General features: G+C 41.6%; 2 protein-coding genes across 2 annotated transcripts; both read left to right on the plus strand.

Annotated features, from left to right (window-relative positions):
• Positions 1-2881: 2881 nt before the first annotated feature.
• Positions 2882-6677, plus strand: LOC141765141 (THO complex subunit 4-like). Its single transcript, XM_074631126.1, has 6 exons — positions 2882-3212; positions 4391-4546; positions 4629-4776; positions 4882-4948; positions 5879-6110; positions 6215-6677. Exons 1-6 carry the CDS (start codon positions 3015-3017, stop codon positions 6227-6229), a joined length of 816 nt encoding a protein of 271 aa, XP_074487227.1. The 5' UTR covers positions 2882-3014; the 3' UTR covers positions 6230-6677.
• Positions 6678-8167: 1490 nt separating this feature from the next.
• LOC141765149 (rho GDP-dissociation inhibitor 1-like) lies at positions 8168-25135 on the plus strand. The gene is made up of 6 exons (XM_074631142.1): positions 8168-8336; positions 12383-12571; positions 14806-14889; positions 19213-19289; positions 20855-20918; positions 22426-25135. The coding sequence occupies exons 2-6, from the start codon at positions 12385-12387 to the stop codon at positions 22623-22625; spliced, it is 612 nt and encodes a 203-aa protein (XP_074487243.1). The 5' UTR covers positions 8168-8336; positions 12383-12384; the 3' UTR covers positions 22626-25135.
• The last annotated feature ends 385 nt before the right edge of the window (positions 25136-25520 follow it).

The raw sequence follows: 25520 nt of genomic DNA on the forward strand, positions 1-25520 counted from the left end.
GTTTGGATTAATGCTACATCTATATATATATAGATATAAATTATATATCTATATCTCAACGATGCAACATCTGCTCCCCATTCCAGCCCTGCCAGACACCTCATAACATTAAATACTTTCTTACTTTTGTTCACTATACTCATTATATGCTCTCTCCATGTTAACCTGGGGTCAAAAAATGAACCCCCAAAAACCGAAAGCATTTTACTCTCTCTAACTAACTTCCATATAAACTCAGATTCATTCCTTCCTTTACTTTTTGTTTGTAAAGAACATGGCTTTAGTTTTTTCCACTGAAAATGTAAAACCCATTCTGTTCCCCATCTTTCCACTTGTTTTATTCCTTCTTGTAGTTTCTTAACTATATGCCCCATATTAAGATAAGATAAGACAAGATAGAACTTTATTAATCCTGAAGGAAATTCTTGTGCCAGAGATTGCTCAAAATTACAACAAAATTACAACAAGTTCAAGTGTATAAAATAAAAAGTACTATTTCTAGCACCAGTGCCTAAAGGAATAACAATTAAGTAAGATACATTTAGTAAAATGATTAAATAAGATAAGTAAAATAAGAAAGGTAAAGTAAGCTAAAAAAACTGAAAAATAAGTAATATTGCACATGTTGGACATTAATATTGCACACAATGAACAGTGATATCGCACATGAGAATGGAAAAAGTAGTATTGCACATGATATTGATATTATATTTGTTGTCAGTGTCCGGTGTTTTCAGCTGTCCTTCCTGCAGAAGGTGGAGGAGTTATATAGTCTGATGGCCGCTGGTAGGAAAGACCTCCTGTGGCGTTCTGTGGTGCACCTCGTGGTTTCAGTCTATGGCTGAAGGTGCTCTGGTATATTCCTTCCCCTCTTCCACAAAGCCCCATCATCCGCAAACAGAGACCTTCCCATCTCTGCCGGAACACCTCTAAATATATCGCTTATCATAATTGAGAATAATGTAGGACCTTTAACACTCCCCTGGGGCGTACCATGTTCTACAACATGGCTTTCTGAAAGCTCTGAGCCTATCTTAACCTGGATGGCTCTTCCACCTAAAAAATCCATAATCCAATTAAACATGTTTCCCTCAATTCCCATTTGATGTAGCTTGATCAACAACCCTTCTCTCCATAGCATATCATACGTCTTTTTCCACATTAAAAAACGCTGCCGCGACTGACCCTTTATCAACCTGGACTTTTCTGACCTCATCCTCTAAACACACAACGGATCCATTGTGCTCCTGCTTCTTCTACACCCACCAAGCCCCTCTTTTCCAAAAAATACATAAACCTCTCACTAACTATACGTTCCAAGTATGTCGATTGGGATAGATAGAACGAGATCTAGTTTACCTTAGTCTGTAAAAAAAGGAAAATATGTGTATTGTATGATGTGTATTTTATTGTTATATATTTATTGTTATTATATTTGTAGTGTATTGTGGTTTTGTAAATTTATATATATATAAATTCCTTCTTCTTCTATTGAAATTCCGTCCGTCCATATGCTGGGAGGTGAAATGCTGCAAATAACAGAGATATTATTTTTTCCCCCAAGAAAACAACATTTTAAAAGAGAAATAACCGGTAACAGTTTATAATAACCATCATTTATAAATGGTAAATTTATAGTTAATTAAAATTAGTTATTTTACTGTCAACAAACAACAAAATGATAATTAACAATGTTTACTAATTATTATGCTATAATTTCTGTCAATTTAATAGTTTATTGTTGCAGACATTATAACATGTTATATACTATATATATAAGTATTTGTTAATGATTAAGATATTATTTCTAAACCTTAAAGAAATAGTTTGTAAAACATCTATAAACATAGATAGATATTTGTAACACTTCGTTAATAGTTAAAGGCAGGGTTGACGATGTTCTCCAGTCTTCACTATTTGTTATATTGGTTGAAATGGTCTTTCCCCCCACAACAGCGATCCATTACTGATGAGCTCTGAAAAAGGAACCGGAAAAGAGCCGTCATCTGTAGCTGCTGTAATCCTGTAAAAGCATCTACCAATCACTGCCTCGAGGTCTGCTTGGAAAGAACCAATCAGATGCCTCCCTGCCTCCCTGCTCGTACTCTACCCTTGGCGTGCACCAGCCTGAACTCAAAGCGTGTTGCCGCCGCACGTTTCCTGGAGAATGGAAGAGAAAAGTCAGCCCTGCACTAGCACTGCCGCGGTTACTTGTCATGAGGTAGCGTTGTTGAGTTGAGGTCCTCTCTCCGCACTGTGTCTGTGAAGTAGTTACGATGCGGCGGTGCTCGTGCATGTGTGTGTGGGGGGGCGTTGCCTTGGGAGGAGCCCCGAGAGGGGGGGAGGGGGGGGGGGTAGATGGAGCTCCTGAGGCAATGCTACTTTCAAATTATGCTAGCTTTCCAACATCGTCGACCCTATCTTTAATATTTGGTTTGTAAACCATCTGTAAACATCATTTGGATGGCTATTATAAAGTTGCAAGTGATGATTATTATCACGGAATTTCATCTCTTCTAAAGCTTGAAAGTCAAAAATTCGAAATTGACAAACACTATTTGATTATTGAGACATTTCAAATGTATTCCAACTGTTTAACAGACCCTGATTGTTTCATTCTTTTTTTGTTTTTATTAATCTTTTCCTTTCCTTAGATTTGATTTGTTGCATCATTTATTTTATTTTTATATTATTTTATACTTTGAAATATTATTTGCTGCATTTTTTGTAATAAAAAATCTGAACATGTTTGTGTAACTACTTTATTCAACTTCGGAAATAAAGTATGGAAAAAAACACTTTTACTCTACTGTTCTAAACTTTCAATAAAGTTTTTAGAAAAAAAAGTAAAGGGGCGGGATTTAAGGTATATCGTCACTTCTGCAAAAGCATTTACGTCATTTCCGCTCGTTTTCACACCGCGCCACCAGAGAGAGGAGCTGATAAACAAGCGCGTCTCCAGACCAAACTTCTTTGTTCGTCCCCACTCAGCGTTAGCGACCAGCTCCGGCACCATGATGGCAGATAAGATGAGTATGTCTCTAGACGACATCATCAAGCTCAACAAGAAAGGAGGCAGCGGCCGCGGAGGACGCTCGTCCGGCGGCCAGGCTGGAAGTTCAGGTCGGGCCGGCGGAGCGTCGAGGCCAGCGAGGAGTCGACAGAATAACTTCAACCGGGAGAGAACCAACAGATCCACGCCGTACACCCGGGTAAGAGACAGAGTACACCCGTGTAAGACAGAGAGAATCACCCGGGTAAGAGAGAGAGGAGGCGGTAAAACGAAGCGGATTAGTGAAATGAAAGTAGCGTAGCGAGGTGTTTCCTAATGCGTTCGTCGAGGCTTATCGGCCATTGTTGAGCGTTACATGACAATGGACTTCCCCTGACTACTGACTAGTGTGTTCAGCAGCTAACTTACAGGGGAGAAGCTAGAAATCCTCAATTACATGAAAGACCTTTACCATGCCCCGCGTGAATTACTTCTACATTTAGATTTGTGTCGGTGCTCTTAACTTCATCTGTGTTCAGAAACAATAGATGAATGAAGTCAGCCTGATTAATAAATGTCCCCATGTTGGACTAGTTGTGATGGATCTTATCTCAACATGGCTGCTTTGTGTCTGAAGTTTCAATTGTCAGGTGATGAGGATCAGCTGTTGGTCTAATTATTCAGCTTCTTTTTTCCCCCCCTTTTTTTTAATATCCTTATTTTTATACTATTTTTTACAATGGGAGTTGGAAGAATAGTTGGAAGAACTTGAATCTCAAAAATGGCCACAGGGTGGAAATGCTATTTCTTTAACAAATCTATTAGATTTCTAAGGATTTAAAGCAGCAGTGGGTAGAATTGGAGCAAATATGATTAAAACGGTAACTATATCCTGGCAGTAGTGCATGAGACAGGTAATCTAAAAAAAATATGTGCCCGGTTTCCTCTGGTCTCTCCAGGCCGGAGGAAACAACCAATCAGAGCTGAGCTGTTTAGCTGTAAAAAAAATTAGAAAGTTTTGTGACCCGGCAGCCATGTTGAGATCAATTGAGGAAATAACAAGCACCGCCCACCAGTTGGAGCACACTTTCTCATTCGCAAGATTTGCGAGTGATTGAACAGCCGATGGGAACGCTCTCTTTCTGAAATGACCTATGATTGGCCAAAGTCTCCCGTCACGGGCTACTGACTCCCAAGATTTTTTTAGGGATCTATCTATCTGTTGGATTTGGGTCACATTTGCTTGCTTTGAATCGCTCTGTTCATCACTCACCTATGTTGGAATTGGTGGTCAACTCAACTAATATTTCTCTAATCACCATTCCATCCTTTGTAAAAAAAAAATTGCCAGAACACGTGGAACCTGAAGACATTGTTCTCTTTTGTTGCTCTTCACAGCCCAGAGAGTTGCCAGACAAGTGGCAGCATGACATGTTTGAGGAACACACTGGTGGACGCAGAGGACAAAGTGCTGGAGCAGAAAGAAGCGTAGAAAGTAACGGAAAGCTGCTGGTTTCCAATCTGGACTTTGGCGTCTCCGACTCGGATATCAAGGTAATTTACTAAACCTGATTAATCCACTTGGCTAGCATCAACGTGTTGTGAACATAACTGACGTTTCTACATTGCTCCCCAGGAGTTGTTTGCAGAGTTTGGGACTTTACAGAAAGCATCTGTGCACTACGACCGGTCCGGTCGCAGTAAAGGAACGGCAGATGTTCACTTTGAGGGCAAGGCAGATGCACTCAAAGCCATGAAGCACTATAACGGTGTTCCACTTGATGGTGAGGATTTGTTCTCATGCTACAATAGCATTGTTCTACTGTGGTTACTTGTTCAGAAGTACTTCAGGAAAATGGTCTCTAACATCTTTTGTTTTTGTTTTTTAGGCCGTCCCATGAAAATCCAGCAAGTGACTTCAGAAGTTGACACAGAGAGTAGACAATCCACACAGAGGTAAGTCGTGTGAAAATGGCCATGCAGTTTGGGAAGATCAGTGATTGGGAATTATGAGAAGACAAGGGGCAAACATTTATAAACTGAACTTCTCTACTAAAGGCTGAAGATTTTTAAAATGTGAGCGACCCCACACGACGACATGTTATGTTAAATTGAATAGTTTTGTTCCTGTAGTGTGTGGTGAGCAACGAGTTGACCAAAACAGCCACCACTAACAGATTCCATTCATGAACAACAAGAGTCACGACTAAAAAACGTAAATCTCTTGCGATCAAATGTGACTTTAGTGTAAACAGACATGGCGGACAACGGGCAGGAAGAATTAGCGACGTTAGTTTTTGCACTACTTTGTACTGAAATAAAAGTAATGGATGAAGTCATGGAGACACATTAAATAAACACTTGTGGTGTTGCCACAAATCAACAAGTTGGTCCTCCATTTCTGAGCTCCATCCTACTACTTTATGCTTTGTATTTTGGCCGTGGCCGCCATTACAGCGGTGCTTGTCCTTCCGCTTCAGTCAGCTTGGCTCTCAATTGGCTATCGTTCTTTCCCCTGTGACTGCGTCATCCGGGTTCCCCGCACACAACAGGATATCCCATCGTAAATATTGAACATGTTTAATATTTAAGATTTGAGATCGGTGCGGCCGGGAAGGACTTCTGAGCCGATCGTGGGATGTAAAAACACTCTTAACATACCTCACACCATAGGAATATCTGGAAAGATCATCTTTAGAATCATCAGAAAATCAGGGCTTTGCTGATAATTATCAGAAGGGGGGAATCAAGCCCAAAATCGTCTTGATTCTTGTGTAGTTTGTATCCGACATAATGCAGCCACTACATGTATGTATCAGTGATTGGAAAATGTTAAGTTACTGTTAAGGTATGGTCGTGTCTAAAAATACCTGATCTTTATTGCAGTTCAAACAGAGGATTTGACCGCAGCAGGCTTGGACAGCCCAAGGTCGAAAGGGCCGAAAGAAGTGAATGGAGCGAAAGGAGCGAAAGGAGCGAAAGGAGGCAAGGTGGTGGTGGCGGTGGTGGCGGTGGTCGTGGCGGCGGCGGTGGAGGTTTCAGAGGTCGAGGAAGAGGAAACAAACCCCAGCTTTCTGCAGAGGAGCTGGATGCCCAGTTGGATGCTTACAATGCTAAGGTGTGTACTTGGACTCCATGAAATTGTTTTTATTCCATATTTTGATCGTACTGTGAACGTTTAAAATAATAATAATAATCACGTTTCTCATGTTTATGTTTCAGATGGACACCAGTTAGAAGCGCTCAAAAACGATGCTGCTCCATATTCTTTTCTCCTTTTTTTTGTTAAATCTTGTTGATCTGATATGGATTGGACCTTATTACACTTTTTGTTGTGTTTTTAAGCCATTTTAATGTATGGACCATTAAATTTCGTTTTTCGGTTTTAATATTTCTCTTTTTTTTAAGCTATATTTTCTGGGGCAGTTTTATGTTTTGAGGATTTTTCTCCTAGGCCAACAACCCCTCTGCTCTTTTCCAAATGCCGTAAACTTGCAACATGAATTTTTTTTTCTTAAATCACAAACACAATTCAGTGGTTTGACACAGACTGTTTAATGTAATGTTAAAGATGTTAATGTACACCAGTTCTGTCATTTGGTACTGTATACTTGACATATGGACATATTTCAAAGGGTTTTGTACATAAATAATTATATTAAATCGTCTTTCTGCTGTTTGTTTATTTAGAGTTTCTCTTCTTGGAACAAAGGGCAGTTGCTCTTCACTGTGATAGTATCCGCTTTAAAAAATGAATGAAATGTGATCAAATGAAAACAGAATTGTTAAATTTGATCTATTCTGTATATTTTTTTATTTCAGTCAGGTCAGCTTTAGCTATTCAGATGTCTTAAGTAGGGACAAAATGTGCTACTAAAGCCCAGTTTAAAGTGAGACCATTTTGCTGTATGTGGCAACAAGTGACAATCATAGGATAATGGTAAATTATGCAAATTGAACAGTGTGGCACAAGTACAGAGGAGTAGCCTAATTTTAGTTACACAGCTTTCTTTCAGTTTGCTTACATTAGTCACCGGTCATACCAGACCAAGTAGCTGTAGCAGATTTTCATCTGTGACAGGAGGATTTTATTACTTTACTACTTTTAAAATGTATAGTCTCATTCTCATGTTGTTAAATGGATGCCTGATCATTATTTAGGAGTCTTTATTATAGGCATTAAAGGAACAATATGTAGTACTGACGGCTAGCGTTTTAAAACTGGGTACAGCAGTCCAAATTCCAAACATTGGAACAGTTCAGTAACAGAATATTTATTCATATTTGATCAGCGCTGCCTAGTTTGACCGGAGGTCATGAGTGATTGACGGCTGTTCAGAGACGACAGGCTCCAGCTTGGCTCTGATTGGTTGATTTCCTCCGTTCTGTTGCGGATGCCATTAGGAGCACCGGATGACACAGAGGAACTTGATTTTTTTCAGGTTACCTGTTTCATGCACTACTGTCACGATATAGTGACCGTTTTATAGAAATAACTTTTTAAAATCATATTTGCTCCAATCTTGCCTACTTCAGTTTTAATAGGAGAACATCAGATTACTTGAGTGTATGCGGTTGAACTAGTTGCAATTCTGTTAGCATTGGAGTGGCTGGAGGATATAAGAGAGTAAAATACTCATCTGTAGTGATTCAGTTTCATCACTGTCAAGCATTAAATCAGGATCATCCAAATACCACCAAGACAGTGACCTTTCTGTTGTGGATGCCATTAGGAGCACCGGATGACACAGAGGAACATGATTTTTTTCAAATTACCTGTCTTATGCACTACTGTCAGGATATAGTGACATTTTTATAAAAAAATACTTTAAATCATATTTCCTCCAATTCCACCTACTGCTGCTTTAATCTCTGATGACATATCATGGTCATTTTATGATTTATTACTGTAAATATATTACATATTGATCCTTTAGTCATAAGTAGCCTAATGTTGGTGAGAACAGTTGACTAAGAATAAAAAGAGAATCCAGTACTCTACTAATACTGTTACAGTATTCATAGAGGGAAGGTTCTGTTTGAAATGACGTCACTGTGTTGGTAAACTAAACTATGGGCAAAAACTCATTAAACGTGATTGTTGGTTGGGCGCGCCACCGCACTGCTCGTCATTTCCGTGCAGCGTGCGCGGACATGTTCCCGGAACCGTGTTGCGCGCGCGGCGCGGGCGCAGGGCGCACGGGGCGGTGCCATGGGCGGCGCCGGGCTCTGGTTCGTCTCTTGTTCCTCTCTTGTTCGCCATACTGGCAGAGGAGCGCAGCGCAGAGCAAGCAAAGCACTTACTGCAGAGGCACCTGATATCACTGCTGCATTACATCAAACGGTAAGTGTCCGAAGTTTGAAAGGGCAGCCAATAAGACAGACATGTTCTAGAACATTCTACCCGGCTCACATCACTACAGCCGGGCTGACTTCATCCTACTCTCCGGTAACTAAGGACAGCTAGTCAGGCTGCTAATGTTAGCAAAAGGCTCTGGTTCGCTGGGCTGATTGTTCCTAGGGAAGCAGCTGAGCAGCTAGCCGCTTGTCCCTGTCTTCAGTCCCACCCTGCACGGGAAGACAAGTGTAGCACCGTTGTTGAGTATAAATCCTTCCATCACTCCCGTTAGATCACTGTAGTGCAGCCTGCAGTGTGAGCCGCTCCCTGGTCTGCTGTCAGCAGAGGTCTGTTAGATCCCAGGTACCGTTAGCTAGCACAGTCATGGTATGTCAGGTACCGGTGTCTCGCTGTGGGATCTGCGGTTAGCCTCTTCACAGCATCTTCACTTGACATCTGTGGTAGACAGTTTAATTCAGCAGCTCTGGCTGGCAGAGGACCATCATTGTGTTATCACAGTTAACTTCTTTCCGGGAAACATTGTTTTATTCTTATTATAGTGATTTCTAAAAGCTGTGCTTTGTAACATTGCTGTACCAGTAAAAACAACGTACCTAACACAAAGGATATTTCTTTCGTTTACACTTTTTTTTTATATAATTCCGTATTATTTGATATGTATTCTTTGTATCAGGCCAGCAGGGATGGAAAGAGACCGAGGAGCTAATGCTGTTGCCCTGCAGTCTGTTCTACTTTAATACTAGAATAGATTTAGTCCTTGAAGCCCAGGCCAGACACAAGAGATACCCGTCAGTCAGCCTCCCATGCATCTCCTCTGTACACTATATATGTGGATTTGAAATGACTTGCTGCTAAAGGCTGCTTCTTCCTCCCTGGTTGGGTGGGGTGGGCCTGTCACATTGGATTCCAATGCAAGCCTGAAATGTCTTAATGTTGATGTTTTGCATGACAGCGCTTGACGAGGCCTCTTATATCAGTTTTGGTCCACTCCTTAATTCTTGTCCATTTGAACCCATTTGAACTGTAGAAACAAAGCACCTAAAGAGAAGGGGAGAGGACCTGATTTTTCACCAGGGTGACAGAGTTTAATACCAGCAGTTACATAATGCATTCACTCTGAAGCACCCTCCCCCACCAGCACCTCTCCTGTCATTAAAACAGCCTTTTGTCTCATGTGGATATCAAATGTAGTTCTGCAAAACAGTGGAGTGCATTTTGAGATCAAGGGGAAAACCATATTATAAAAACAAGTCTGGACTCCTTTGCTGCAGTGTTTTGTTTATGGCCCATTCTCTGCTGGATCTACTCAGTCATTTCCATAAAAGTTGAATGATATTATGATACTTGCCTCAACCAAACAGAATAAAACATTTGATACATGTTTTATCTTATATAAAGGGAGATTTGCTCATAGAAAATCTGTGCAACCAGTTGAGGTTAAATCTGAGAAGAAGAATATTTTACAGATGCTTCTTTGAGTTAGTCAGTTATTGGTTGCTTCAGGTGCCATCATTTGTGTGTATGGTGGTGGAGTAGTAAAGAAGAGCAAAGGAAATGTTTGAGCTGTTTTTTGGACCCTGCTCAGGCATGTCTATGTGACTGCAGACTAAAGCTCCTCAGTTGGCAGAGTTGGTTCCTTTACTGCTTGCAGACATTCCTCTGACGGCTGCTAGTTTGGGCAGGTCAGAGGAGAGAGTCGGGAAGATGGGTGCTCAGAGATTCTCTCTTCAAACCAGAAGGAGTAATCTATATAGTGATAATCACCTCTGCCTTTACATATGTTGACAGGATTATTGTGAATATTAGTTATGGTAACTCAACATTTAAAATTCTTCACAGCTGTTTTTGCTTCCTCATTCCAAATTTGCAATGACCAACAATAATGTAAATTTTATTTGCAATGTACAGTTGGTTGTGCAGCCCTACTATCATGTCCTAAAACTTTCTCAGTCACTTCAACACATTACTTAGCATTGTGTAAACTGATGTCAACGTGGTATTAAAATGTTATTACTGGCTTAGAATTGTTTGGGGGAGATGAAGGTAAAATTAGCTCACACGTATGTTTCTTTATAGTTGAATGCATGTCTGCAACTAACAACAATTTTCTTGATTAATCAGTAGGGTTGTCATGATACCAGAAATTAGGTAGTTGATACTAATGCCAATGAAATTCCACAATTCTCGATATCAATTCAATACCATGGTAAAAAATAAAAGTAAAACAATAAATCCCATGTACTTCAGCATACACTTTTTTATAATCGTTTGCACACTGGTTTTTATTAGGAAGTTAAACAGGTCATAATTCCCTCTCTATTATCTATTTTATATTGTTGTGAAAACATCTCCTTCAAACAACTGGATTTATTCAAGTGTCTCACCAAAAGCTACATTTTTCAAGATTACATTTGAACACATCTTTATAACATTAGAATTTACCTTCGCCCAACACTCATTTTACTGAATAGAGTCTGAACGTATCTTAATGGCATCTCCTGTTAACATTAGCTACTAGCTTTGTGCTGCTTACCAGCTACAAACAGCTAGCTCTCGTCCTGCCAATTTCAACACAGATTTGTAGTTCACAATGTAATATTATCAGGGAAAAAACAGCGTGTGTCCCCTGGATGCGTCGATAGTGAGTTAATTGTGTGCCGAACACATTCCGTATTGTCATCGGGACGACGTTAGTCTCAGGCCCTGACAGAGAACCTTCACATTTTAAGAATTTTAGCATCAACTTTGTACGGAAGTATCGATTCTCTTCACATCCCTATCCCCATCATTTTTGCTTGATTCATCCAATCAACAGTCTAAAACTTTAAGGACTAAGAAAAACAGCAAATGCTGACAATGACGTAAAGATTAATATATTGTCAAAATAGTGTTATCTTATGGCTTCAACTGACAGATATTTTCATTATCAAATAATCTTCTGATTAATTTCTCGATTAATTGTGTGGTTTAAAAAATAGTCAGTTCATTCGTCACCACAATTTACTAAAGCCCTTAGTGATGTCATCAATTGTCTTGTTTGTAGGAGAATGTAACACAAATGGGCAGTAATCACAATGATTCAAATGTCTACACTGCATTGCTTAACAAAGGACTCAAGGCCTGTGTAGCTCTGCAGGTGGAATGGCCTTTATGTGAATATCAAGACTTTTGGCATAAACAAAGCTCTTCCTGCTTTTGTGACTTGTTATGTTTCAGCAGAGGGATTTTTTCCAACACTAACCTCCTTAGCAAGGGATCACCCTGTGTTTTATGTGCCCAAGAGTAAACTTGTGCTTGTACTTCAGATTGTTCTTTACAAAATGATATTTTCTATGCAGACAAAAAAAAATCAGACATGGAGCTGAATAACAAAAACAAAAAAGAAATGTACTGCATTGCCCGAGTTTTAAAGCAACTTGTTGGACACTGTTGTGATCCTAATGTATGGAAGTAGCACAAGAAGTGAGAAACCTGACGGTTTGATTGGTCAATATTTTCTTAAACATCCCTGCAGGCTAATTTTCCTCATGCCAAAGGAACACAGTCCTTTTGGTTTGACCTATATAATATCTGGGTCTGTGAGTGGCCATACCCTCCCATGGAGAAGCTTTGTATCATGTGATGCATGACGCCTCATTCATGACCCTCCTAGTGGTGGTGATGTTATTTCAGAGAAATGTGTTGAGGTGATATCACACTGCAGCCAGAGTTAGGTCATCAGCAGCAGCAGTAGTGTGAGAAGAAACGCTGTTGCAGCCGCCTTCTCAGGTCAACGTCACAGTCGCACACCGGAGCAGCCACAGTTCCAGTAGGCTGAACACTTTCCAACAGCATTCCTCACTTGCATTATTGTTGTGGTAATCTGTTTGTCCAGTGATTTACAACCCCTTCCCCAAGAGGCAAGTGTTCATTAGGAATACAGGAGGAACTCCTTCCATGCTGTGCATTTGAAAGTCCTAGTTTTTCTTCCCATTATTTTTCTCAACCCTACCTGCTTTATTTTCCTCCCCCTGCACCCACTCTGTCTCCAGACATGGCCGAGGATGACGTGACTAAGGAGCAGCTAGCAGCCATTGCCGCCGAAAACGAAGAACCAGAGGCGGTGAACTACAAGCCACCAGCCCAAAAGTCGTTGAAAGAGATCCAGGAGCTGGATAAGGATGATGAGAGCCTACGAAAATATAAGGAAGCCCTGCTTGGCTCGGTGGCCGCTGACGCTGGTAATGCATTGTGGTTATGTGTGTGTGTGTGTGTGTAGAACATCCTCTCTGCTTTGCTAATGAGTCAGGAAGGATGCTACCTTTTTGGCTAATATAGTGGTGTAGATTGGGCAGTAGTCTTATACTTAATATTACTCAATAATATTCAAAATTAAACTTAAATTGGTGTAGGGCAGTAGTCAACCAAAGAAAATTCTCGGTCGAAATTCTACCTATTCTTCAACCATCAATTGGTCGATGGGGAAAAACAATGAGCATGTTATCTGGTAGCCTATACAAATTATAAATACAACACAAAAAACTATTTGCAGCATATTTTAAGCATATTTTATTATTTTTAACCTAATTATTAATACTTAATTGATAATAACGGACTCAAAGCCGACCAGCGTGCCCTTGCCCGTGTTCATATGATTTCCGGAAAAAGAATGAGCTGTCGAAGCTGTCTGCGCCTGTAGTTATAAACAAACAAAAGGATTAGGTTATTTATTAGACCAAACATATTGAAATATGCCAATTCTGCTATGTTCACACTTGAAGCCTATTTGCGCAGACCTGCCCACTGCCCAACCTGCAAAAATATGCATTAATCAACCATCCGACCCGCAAACCGCCAACTTTATACACTAAAGACTAGTAGCACAATTGTCAGGACTAAGGACAAATTATTATACCATAAGATTTGATGTAGGTCATCTCAGAGATTTTATTTCAACTTTGACGGGGATTGACAGAGGTCTAAGATGCAGTATTGGTTGTCTTTCCAGATTTTCACATCCTGTAAGCTAAATCAGACAGCCAGAGGGACTTGTGTGTAGTCAGTATGCATGCATTCATGGCAATCTGTGACCTAGCTTGTTGAACTCCTGATAAATCTGTATGCTGTGTGCTCAGTGAAGAGAAGCGGTTGCTTCAGTGGGACTAAGAATAAACTAAAGTCTAATTATTGCAGAGGCTGTCTTAACTACAGCAGAGCTGTCCTGATTTCACTTCCCCTGAGCCCGCTCACTTAGACAGCTGCTTTTTACTGGACACGCATCATGTGCAGGCCTTTTGATTGGAGCCTGGTCTGAGTTGGGTTCAGACAGGAGTTGTCACAAAGAAATACCTGTACATTAAAGGTTGTATGTGTAACTTTTTACATGTACTGATTGTTTTTTATTGCCAATGGGCGAACGGATTGTAAGGTAACTTAAAAAACAAGACATTTCCCGACTGTCTCAGTTGCCTATAACAGCCTGTGGACTGATTTCTAAGCGCTAGGAAGTGAGGCGGAGGGACCGTAGGGTGCGCTAGCTTGCTAACTCATTCTTGTCTCATTTTTGCTCTGATAAACAGTAAGTTCATCAAATTCTGTGCCCCATACTGCTACTTTCCAACTACATCTGTCATATTTTGCAGAGGTACAACAATGGTGTTGATTTTAGCCAACAATAAATAATGTTAACGGTACAAAGTAAAGAGGCCAACTAGCTAACCGTAACCCAAGCTAAAGTTAGCCAGCTGGCTGTAACTTAGCTCAGCTGCATGGATCTGGCGTCGGTTGCTTTGTAACATTTGCTGATAAATGGAAAGCTAGCCAATTTACCAGCCAGAATGAGCCCCGGGAGTCTGGATGAATTAGCTGACATCAATCAACTTAAAACTATATTTTGCTACGGGTAGCAAGCAAGCAAACCTTAGCTATCATTAGCCAGCTAAAACCACAATATCACAATATATTTTGTGTGTGTTGTGGTCGGTGCCGATCGTTCATGGAGCCAGTGATCCAAATAAAATATAGGATTACAGACAGTAACGATATTCTAAAAATGAGTGGAATCTATTTTGCAGCATTCTATCAACATGATGCCGGTCAGTCACGTTCTGTCTCGTGTGTCACTTCACTGCTTTGGCCAATGCTCGCAAGCCAGCATGAGCAGCAGGATGCTGACTGCTGTTCACTTAACAGCCACTAGTGTCATTAATAACAAGGATTTTTGCAAGTTACACAGTGAACCTTTAATTGTACACACTAACACTGTTTTTTGGTGTCTTACTTGACAACCTGATGTTATGATTTCTCTGGTTAATAGGAATTGAACAAAAATCTGCATAGTATGAACAAAGTAATGGCATTGTTAGTGAATGATGGTAGTGATTACTCTGCACAGTCAAAATGAGCTGTAAAGTGTGTACAGTGTTTCAAATATGTGTCTTTATTGAACCGACCTGTTTCTTAAATTCTGTTTCAGATACCAGTGTTCCCAATGTCCAAGTGACCCGGATGTCTCTGATCTGTGAAAGTGCCCCAAACCCCCTGGTGCTGGATCTACAAAGTAAGTCCCTGTTCAGGCTGGTTTATGAAACAAAAATGGACTTGATAAATTAAATGTTTGCCTTAAAGCCGGGGTCGAGTCTTTTCTGCGTTTTGCTGTCATTTACTGTCACGTTTCTCTCCTCTATCCTCTTCTTCTCGCCTCTGATCACTGTGTGTCACAGAGGGTGGAGCTTTGTACAGCTTAAAATTCCATAGGCATTCAGGAAGTGCCCTGTCTTTGAGCTGCTATGTGAACATTTTTTTTTTTGTAGATTACTGCATACTTAATGCACTGCAGAAGGATTCTGTTTTGTTTCTGTAATGATTATGTGATGGGTCACACAGATACTGGTATTGAAAAGATGCAGCTTTTTATATTATAGACTGTTGTAGTCTGAACACTTTCTAAATTAATAAAAAGAGAGTTCACAATGATCTGACTGCTGCTGTGCAGTAATATGGAAAACTGAGGATGCGATAAATTGAGATGCATCGCTAATCATTTTGCATTTGAATTGGGCAACAGGCACAGATACCAGATGTTTTCCTTTTTTTTGTTGGCGCATTTAATTTATTGATTGCTGTCAGGATTTTATGAGAATTTCAACAGATATAACACATCAACTCAACACAACATCTCAACATAGATGTTTTCTTCCGTATCTTTCTCGTCGCAACTATATTCTTACCAGTCAATATAGCATCACTATTGACCCCAGCACTGACTGTCTATTTTCATTTTCATTTTCATTTTCATCCACTACTGTACTGTACTATTACTGTACTTACAGATCCATCTGTGAAGGTTTGAATCGTCTGCCTACAGAGGTAGAGAGGCATAGATGAGGTACATAGATTGGATTCTTTTTATCTGTTTGGCAGATGACTGTAGAAATGTACTTCTGATAGTCCATCCAGAACATTCTGTCCCGTGCCTACCTTTCCCTGCATCAGTCTTGATTCTCCTGCTTTCTCAGCTAAATGAATGACTGTCCACTCTGTAAATAGAATTGAAACAATTCAGAGTTTGTCTGACTGTGGGTTTTTGAAAGTCCTTGCCAGTAATCTTAGCTTAATATTACAGTGATGTTGATATTCAGCTCTTTAAATTGGACCATTTTCATGTCCCAAAAATATTGTATAGTATGGCTCTAGACTAGGGATGCAAATTTGTTTTCTTTCTCTAACCGATAGCTGACACTCATTAACTCATCGTTAACCGAAAGGTTAGTGCCTTGCATTCAGGGGTGCTGTGGTTTTAATGCCTAACAAGCCGGTCAGCTGCAACGATAAGCCGATGCACAAACAGGTTAAATCCATAATTTATCGCCAGCTGCAGTGTATGCGCAAAACAGACAACTGAGTCCCCAGTTCACCCAACTGGGAGAGTTAGCAGCCACAATGCTACGTGCATTGTCATGGACACATGCAGCCACTTTCCCTGTAAAAGTCTCCACCTAGCGTGTGTGTGACGACGGTGAATATGAAGTTATGTTATAGCTGTGAATACAGCAGTGCAGTGCGTGTACAGTTTATTTGTTGGTGAATAAATGCTACAACTCCTCAAGACCTAAGCCATATAATAAATAAATATATATACCTATCAAACAGTGAATTAGAAATAAAGGCATGTCTCGAATATGAGCCTGCTTCAAATAAACCTCTCGCTCTGCTGCACATAGATTTATTTTTGATAGCTCTTTCTGAAATCTGTTGTATAGGCCTACCTAATTATGGAAAATTTAACAAAACATCCACAATATTGCTAAAAAGGTTTTACACTCGCTCAAGGTATTTTATTTCCTTTTGTCCATAAAGAGATTATGCAACAAATTGGCGTTTGAAACGCGTTTTTTGAATTAAGTATATAATATTACAGGACAGATCAACTGTTAAATTTGATTAATTTGCATAACAATTCTACACATACTGAAATGAAGCAGCAAAGGACTGTAAATTATCTCCAGCATAACTTTCCCCAGTGCTGTCACCTGTAGTGGAGACTCCATTATAAATAAAGAGACCCATTGTTGGCACCTCTCTGTCATCATCTTGCTGCAGAAAGCTGAAACAAAAGAACCTGTCCAACAGCAGTAAAGTGCGGACAGCCGAGCTCTGTTTTTTTTTTTTACTGACATTGGAACCTCATGCTCAGGTAGACAGTTTATTTGCGACAACCCAGCTGATGGAAATGGAGCTAACATTGACTTAAAATTCCCTTGTTTGTGGAATCTAGCGATTGTACAAAATGGTCGCGGTCATTTTGGATGATTGCGATCGGGCGATCATATAATAATTGCAACAGGCCTAGTAGCACCTAGCCACGCAGATAGTTTTGGTTTAACCCAGGTTTGTTCAGGTTAGAATTCACAGACCTTTCTGTGGCTAGTTTGCACTGCAGTATATTTTATATTGTATATGTACTAACAGAGTATATAATTCTATATGTTCTGTCCACCCCCATTTCCATAGACGAGAGGAACAGGTACTCCTCAGACACTATCAACAAAAACTTTTGTTTTTACCAGACTTAGTCAGTGAGTCGGATCACTACCAGTAAAGGAGTCGAGGCAGCTTCTATATGACAATCCTTATTTGATGTTGGATTATTGTGGCCTTGAAGCTGCGGTACCAGTGTATGATATGACTTCACATGACGGTCTTCTAAAAACAAGTCAAGGTCAGGTCCAAACCGAGTAAATGTCTGGACTGTGTACGGTCAGTCTGTGAATTAGTGGCTAAGTGGTTACACAAATAGTCAGTGGTCATGTCTATAATGGTAAATCCAGCGGTACATGTCCACCAGGTCCTGCGAGGAAACTAAGGGACATGCTGCTCCACTCGACTGGCTGTTGAAGCGGTGATGTGCAACGCACCTGATTGGTCGCTGGTTTTCTGCTCGCCGTTTCAAACAGGAAACAACATGGCGGTCTGCTCGTAAACGTTCTGTTATTCCGTCTAAACAATCCACCAAAACCTGCTTCTGAAAACATTTTAAGTAAGAAATAGGCGATGATGCCACTGCTGAATCTGGTTTCATTTTAGAACTAGATCGCCTAGTTTCACAGCTTGGTCCAAGTTTCATGAGCCGGACGCGTCGCGCTGGACGGGCTCATTTACGTAAAGGACTGTTCCTCGCCTTTTTATTTTGAAAGAGTAATGGCCAATGAGGAAACTCCAACACTTGGCCGTAGTTGTAGCTTTTCCCTCTGATTTGGCCTGCTTCTCAATGCGGTCAGCAGTTCCAGCAGCAGCAGAGGGGGTGACACACAGCTCATGGATGCAATCAAGGTACTTTGAAACACTAAAAAAAACACTAATTTTCAAACTAATTACTCAGTCAAATGTGAACACACAGACAGGATGCACTTGAGACTTACACTATCTTACATATCATTATCTATGTCCATCACAAATTAACGTCCACAAATCCGCTTGGAAATCCTAGAAAGGAAGACCAACCTTTAGAACTGCAGCTGAGAAGTTTCTTCAATATCAATGTTAGGGATGCACCGATACCGATACCAGTATCGGGTCCGATACTGTGCTCATGTACTCGTACTCGCAAAACGGCTCCGATACCACTTTACGGTTGTGCGCCCGACCCTGCTAAGCCGGGATCCCACCTCAGCCGGCGCGCGCCGGCCCTCACTTTCAATGCGCCGCATGGTTTTGCTTGCACCCTCTGACTCACGCGTGCGTTAGACTCCTTGGTCCGTGTTTCAAGACGGGTCGGGTGGGTTGCAGACATCGCCACAGACCCATGTGGCGCCTTGTGCCACCCCGATCTGGCGGCACAACGTGGTTGGTCGCAGCGAGCCCTTTGTCCCCGGTGCGGCAAGGTCTGGGCGGGGAGCGCTTTAAAGCTGCGGCCGCGAGCCACCTTCACCCCGAGCCTTTCCAAGCCGACCTAGAGCCGGTCGCGGCGCACCGCCTCGTATGCGGGACTCCCCAGCCTGCCGTGTGTGGCTCACACCCTCCAGCTTTCTATTAACGAGGGTCTTTTGGTACAGAGAAGTACTCGAATCGGTACTCGGTATCGGCGAGTACCCAAATGTAAGTACTTGTACTTGTACTCAGTCTGAAAAAAAGTGGTGCATCCCTAATCAAAGTAATGCAGTGATAGTTGTGTGCACTCCCATGTGTGCACTGCAAACAAGAACTGCCAATAGCTAATTAAGGCCTAATGAAAAGTCAACTAGATATACTGTTTACACGACCCGTATCATATTCTGAATGTTGTCATATTCAGAATATTAGTGTTCATGTAAACATAGTCACTGTGATGATTATGAAGAAAATGTAAATGCATGTGCTTTTTTTCTCTTCTGGTTTGTAACAGGAGACCTGGAAGAATTGAAGAATGAGGGCTTTATTCTGATGGAGGGCGTCGAATACAAAATAAAGATCAGCTTTAAGGTGAGAGCTGTGGTAGATGCACTGATATCCAGGAGAAATGGTCCTAGTCTGTCTCTATGGAATATGAGTGTATCCGTCCTTGTTATTCACTGCCGTTATGAAAATGCGATTGTGCTAATACATCAGAGTTGATTCAGTTTGTCACCAATAATGTTTGAAAATCTCTGATATTTGGGTTGTTGAACACAAGTTAGTCATTATGCATCTTTATCAGTGAAGACACAGCTTCCAGTTTAATGTTGGAAGCACAAGACTGCACACTTTGATATTCATATTATGTCAATATATCTTACAGTTAACTAAAGCAGAGTATGGGCTCTGAGAAAAAAACATGTGAAATGGCAAAAGACAGGGATTTTAAGGCCAGGAAAAGACATTTAAGCTGCATCATATTCTGTAGAAAAAAAACAGGAAATATTCAGTCTCATGTCCTGATAGTGATTTAGTATACACCAATCAGCCATAACATTATGACCACCTGCCTAATATTGAGTAGGTCGCCCTTTTGCCGTCTAAACAGCCCTGACCTGTGGAGGCATGGACTTCACTAGACCTCTGAAGGTCTGCTGTATCTGGCACCAAGCCGTCAGTAGCAGATCCTTTAAGTCCTGTATAAGTTGCGAGGTGGGGCCTCCGTGGATCGGACTTGTTTGTCCAGCACATCCCACAGATGCTCCATTGGATTAAGATCTGGAGAACTTGGAGGCCGAGTCAACACCTCCAATTCACATGATGTAAAAGAAAACGTGATTCATCAGACCGGGCCACCTTCTTCCATCGCTCTGTGGTCCAGTTCTGATGCTCACGTCCCCGTTGTAGGCACTCTTGGGCGGTGGAAACGGGTCAGCACGGGCACCCTGACCGGTCCCCATACACAACAAACTGCTCCTCACTGTGTGTTCTGACACCTTTCTATCAGAACCAACATTAACTTTTCCAGCAGTTTGAGCTCCAGTAGCTCTTCTATTGGATCAGACAACACGGGCCAGCCTTCGCTCTCCACGTGCATCAATGAGCCTCGGGTCTGACCCTGTCGCCGGTTCACCGGTTCTCCTTCCTTGGACCACTTTTGGTCGGTCCTGACCACTGCAGACCGGGAACATCCCACAAGAGCTGCAGTTCTGGAGATGCTCTGACCCAGTCGTCTAACCAGCACTATTTGGCCCTCGTCAAAGTCGCTCACATCCTTACACTGGCCCATTTTTTCTGCTTCCAACTCAAAGTTCAAAATGTTCACTTGCTGTCTAATATATCCCCCCCCCCACTACCGGGTGCCATGGTAACCAGATAATCAATGTTATTCACTTCACCTGACAGTGGTCTTAATGTTATGGCTGATCAGTGTATATCTAGCTGTGCTCAGAGGACACATGTATCTGGAGCAGGACATTAGTTGTAAAAAGAGCGACAGTCATGAGTTATCTTCTGATATCTCAATGAAATAAACAGGTTAGATGCAAAACAGGACACTGCATTTTCCCCATCCTTTGACATTTTATAAAGTTTCAGGGACACCTGGCCACATGTCTTTGTTCATTTCTAATGTTTGTTAATGTTTGTTTCAGGTGAACAAGGAGATTGTTTCGGGCCTGAAGTATGTGCAGCAGACATTCAGGAAAGGAATTAGGAGTGAGTGAACAATTTCTGGTGACCTGTTTTGAAATTTTGTCCACAAAAACACCAGTACTTCATTTAAACACTGTATTTAACAAGTAATTACACGTGTTTCCAGCGATGACTAAGGAATCCCCGAGAAGCAAATGTGGAAAAAAAAATCTGTTGACCCATTTTCTAAGTCTGATCTATATAGTTTTCTCTCCTGTGTTTTTGACTTAGAACAATTACCCCAGCAAAAACTTTTTTTTTCAACTAAGTTCCTACATGTTTTTTCATCATTCTGAAACAGGCGCGGATAAAGTTTTGACAGGTGGGAAAAAAACTTTTGCCAGCATCAAGAGTTTTTGGCAGGTGAAAAAAATGGGTCGAAATAAGAAGTACAACAAGAAACACTTTGGAAAATGTTTCTGAGAAAAAAAAAATGTCAACGCCAAAACGTTTTTCACAGATAGGACAAAACATTATCCTGGCAAAACTTTTTTTCCACCCGTTTCACAGATTAAAAAAAAAATGAAGGAACTTAGAAAGATCCTGGCAAAACCTTTTTTTTTAACTGTTCTTAAGTCCTAAACAGGAGCAAAAACAATTTAGATCAGACTTCAGATCAACAGAATTTTTTTTTTCTCACTAGCCTCTCAGGTCTCCTGTAGGTGTCTGGAATATAGCTAAAAGTTTAAAGGGACTTTTTGTAACTTCTTACACGTATAAATCATTGCGGGTCGGTGTCCCATGCACGCTCGCGTGTGGCTACGCTGTTCAGACTCAGACTCCAACACAAACTACACGGAAGCACGAAAACGTCTTGGCTGTATCTAGTGAAGCCCGTCTGTTAAACAGTGTTGGCCGCGGTCGGAGGACGCGGGGGAGACCGTAGCTTTGGTCTCCAGGGCCGGAGTCTCTGATGTACTCTGCTCCTCTGCCTTCCTACACTCACACACTGCGCTCGTTCTCACTATTTCGCTCCACTCTTACGTGCATGCACACTCCACACTGCAGAAGAGTTAGTTTAGCTCTGAGAATATCTAGTGAATGTTACGTTACAGAAACGTTATCATCTCCGACCAAAACTCCGGTGTCTCCCCTGTTCCCTCTGGTCGGGAGGCTGAGGCAGGAAAAGCCAACACTAGGATCAGCATTGATTCATGGAGAGACCGTCGTCTGGTCAGCTAACATTACTGCCAAGCAGCTGAAATGTAGAGTGATATTGTGCTTTTAGCTGACGTGTGTCTCCTCACTGTTTTGAGCGATGCCTGTTCATGTCTATGTAGAGCGAGCACAAGCACGAGCAACAGGACGCTGACTTTCGTTGACTTAACGGCCACAGGCGTCGCTGTTAACAAGACATTTCTGATTCTCACAAACAGTCCCTTTTAACAAATTATGTCAGAATTCTTCAATGAACAAAAATATAAAAAAGACAAAAGGATGATGAAGAAATTGTGTCTATATAAGGACATAATTAAACAAATACAGTCCCTTTTTTTCTCTAACCATAATGTCCATTCTCATCTGTTAACAGTTGACAAAACGGACTACATGGTGGGCAGCTACGGGCCTCGTGCCACTGAATTTGACTTCCTGACCACGATGGAGGAGGCTCCTAAAGGCTTGCTGGCCCGCGGCAACTACGTCATCAAATCCAAGTTTACTGACGACGACAAGCACGACCACCTGTCCTGGGAGTGGAACCTCAACATCAAGAAAGACTGGAAAGACTAAAAAGAGGCCTTTGTGTTTGGGGGGAAGGGAATCAAAAATCCCACAGCCCGCTCCCCCCCCCCCCACCCCCAACCTGTGTCCACCATTTCTGCCTTCTTTGTTTTGACTTAGTTGTGCATTCCATGCCTTAGTTACTGCCTTGCTGTCTTAACCCCCCAGCATCCTTTCCACCTCTCTGTGAGCATCCGTAGCACTATCCGTAGCAGCAGTCCCCCCCCCGCCCCCCCCCCCACTTCCGTCCATCCATCCAGCACCTCCCTATCTACCCCATTGGTTGCGCACGAGCCACTTCTATTCACCAACCTGCCATCCTCACTCCCTCCACCCCCCACTGAGCTGTGCCATGTAGCACCTTACTTCCTCACACCCTCAGCCCTGTTTTTCTTTTGTCCCGGATGTTTGCTGCTTGAAGAGATTAACCCCTGCCTTCCAGCTCTCCAGAATGGTGTCTTCCATCCTCTCTCAGTATGAAGTACATGTGGAAAAGCAACTGTACAATCAACTTTTGTTTGCCTTTTTTTTATATAATTGTATCAAAGGTTGTGTAATGTGACTGTATTCATATCACTGTTAATCGGCTGTTGTGTCCATAGCAGGCCCCACCACATCCACCTGCCCCCCCCCCCTCGCCCTACAGCTTTCCTTTGCTTGCTGTCTTTTGATATAATTACCAATACCTGCCTTGTAATAACAATTCATTCAGAGTTGCTCTACGGCGCCTCTCTCCCTCTCCCCTAAATGTATTCACCCACTCTCCTTCAAATGGGGACTGGGGCCAAAGTGAACAACTGGGTAAAAAAAATGTATATGGGTAAAAAAAAAGAATAAGCTGCCTTATGTATCGACTAATGTCTAAACCTATTAATGTCTATTTAGCATGCTTGCTATCAGATAGTCTGTATATGAAGGGCTTACTCTCGCTACCAACCAATAACCATCTGTAGCCCTGTTGTAGTAGAGACTGTTTATACAGGTTAGTCAGATACAGGCTCTGCAAAATACACTGAACCTGTAATTGGAGGGGACTGAATGTTAAAGAATTGGAGAAAAGACACCGAACCCAGCGAAAATCAGTATTGATGAATCTCGGCACTCTTGTTCGTTTTTAGCCATGAGGCCTTAGCACTATGATCATGTGGAGAAACACTAAAAACATTTCTAATTTAGCCTTTTTATATTTTTTGTTTCCCTTTTGCCTTAATGTATATCATTCCCCCTAAAAAGCCCCCCCCTCGCTCGTTCAAATTAGGGATGTCCATAATTAACCGTTTAACCGTTAACCGACATTAAGCATTTCAACCGATTAACGCTATCGGTTAAAACGGTCAAAAGAAATATTAATAATGAACTCAAAAGCTGAGCGGCTCAGAGGAGCGGCTCGTCTCTTTAAGGAGAAAAGCTGGTCCACCTTAACAGCCCACCTTAAGAGGCGGAGCCGGAGTTGCAGGATACAGGAAGTCGGCTCCGGTCTCTTGCTCACTTGAGCGGAGTGGAGGAGTTGTAGTTTAGTAGCATTTATTCACCGACAAATAAACTGAACACACACTGCTACACCTACGATCACAACTAGAACTCCACCAACAACCTCACACTCACCACCAACACACACACACGGTTTGTTGGAAACTCGCTTAAGTTACGCAGACTACGTGTGCGGCGGCGAGCACGAAGCCTCCGGCAATGCTAGAGCTGCTAACGTAGCACAAATACACACACTGTTGGACACTCAGTAAAGTTACGCCGGGCAGACACACAGCTGACAACCTGCTAAACTAAACTAAATGTGCGGTGGAGACTTTTACTGGGAAAGTGACTGCATGTCCGCGACACTACACGCAGCATCGTAGCTGCTAAGTTAACGCTCCCGGACGGTGAACTGGGGACTCCCATCAACCAATATCTGTTGTGCTCCTGCAGCTGGTACGAGGCACAAATCTTGTCGGTTAACGGTTAATAATCGGTTATCAGTTAAGACATTTTTTCAAAATGAGCATCCCTAGTTCAGATTGCATCATAACTCGTAACCTGCAGTCAGGAGATCCCAGGTATGGAGGAGTAGTAGCAGAGAAAGCACAGGAGGAGGCTAAGCCAGGCACCGTCTGCTGCTGCCGGAGACCTCGGCGGTGTCTGGTTTCACCCACAGTCAGACGCTGGTAGTGAAGAGAGAAAACTGACCAGCTTTTTGACCCAGTGACCCTCTCAGAAAGAAAGCAGTGAAACGAAGGGTCAGGTGACACTAACCAGAGAAACACACTCAATATTTAATGACAGAGGAGGGTTTCCAAACACTGACCAGAAACATTTCGTTGAAATCGACTTGTACTGTACCAGAACATATGGATGTAAAACTTTTCTTTTTTGTTTCTTCAGATAATAACTATGTATTCCTGCTCCATACATTCCTTCACATTGTACAGTTTCTATGAAAACGCTGGCATGCTGGTGGGGTTGTATATTCATTCTATCATCATTTGTGATTGCTCTTCTTGGCCAATAAAGATTTTGCTCAACTTGGCCTCCAACACTGTGGTGTTTTACTAATAAGTAGTACTTATTTTACTGTTATTGTATTATTGGACATTACACATAAAGTTACACTACTCTGCCAGTGAAAACAGTTGTAAAATCATTTCTTTGGCTCTAGAGTAGTCAAGTCTGAAAATGACCTTGTTGTCATCAGGGTTGTCTCAGCTTGGTCTTTGAGACTTCACGTTTATGACAGAGTCTGTGTTACAGACTGGAAGCGTTGAGTTTGGAATATGTGGGTATTTATAAGACAAGGAGGGTCTCACAAAAAGATGCTATTATGTTGCATTATACTGTACTATGACTTTTTACATGAAATGTTTTATGGCATACTATATTATGACTTTTTATACCCCCGTGACAACGTGT

This window comes from Sebastes fasciatus, chromosome 3 (assembly GCF_043250625.1).
Source record: "Sebastes fasciatus isolate fSebFas1 chromosome 3, fSebFas1.pri, whole genome shotgun sequence".
NCBI lineage: Eukaryota > Metazoa > Chordata > Actinopteri > Perciformes > Sebastidae > Sebastes > Sebastes fasciatus.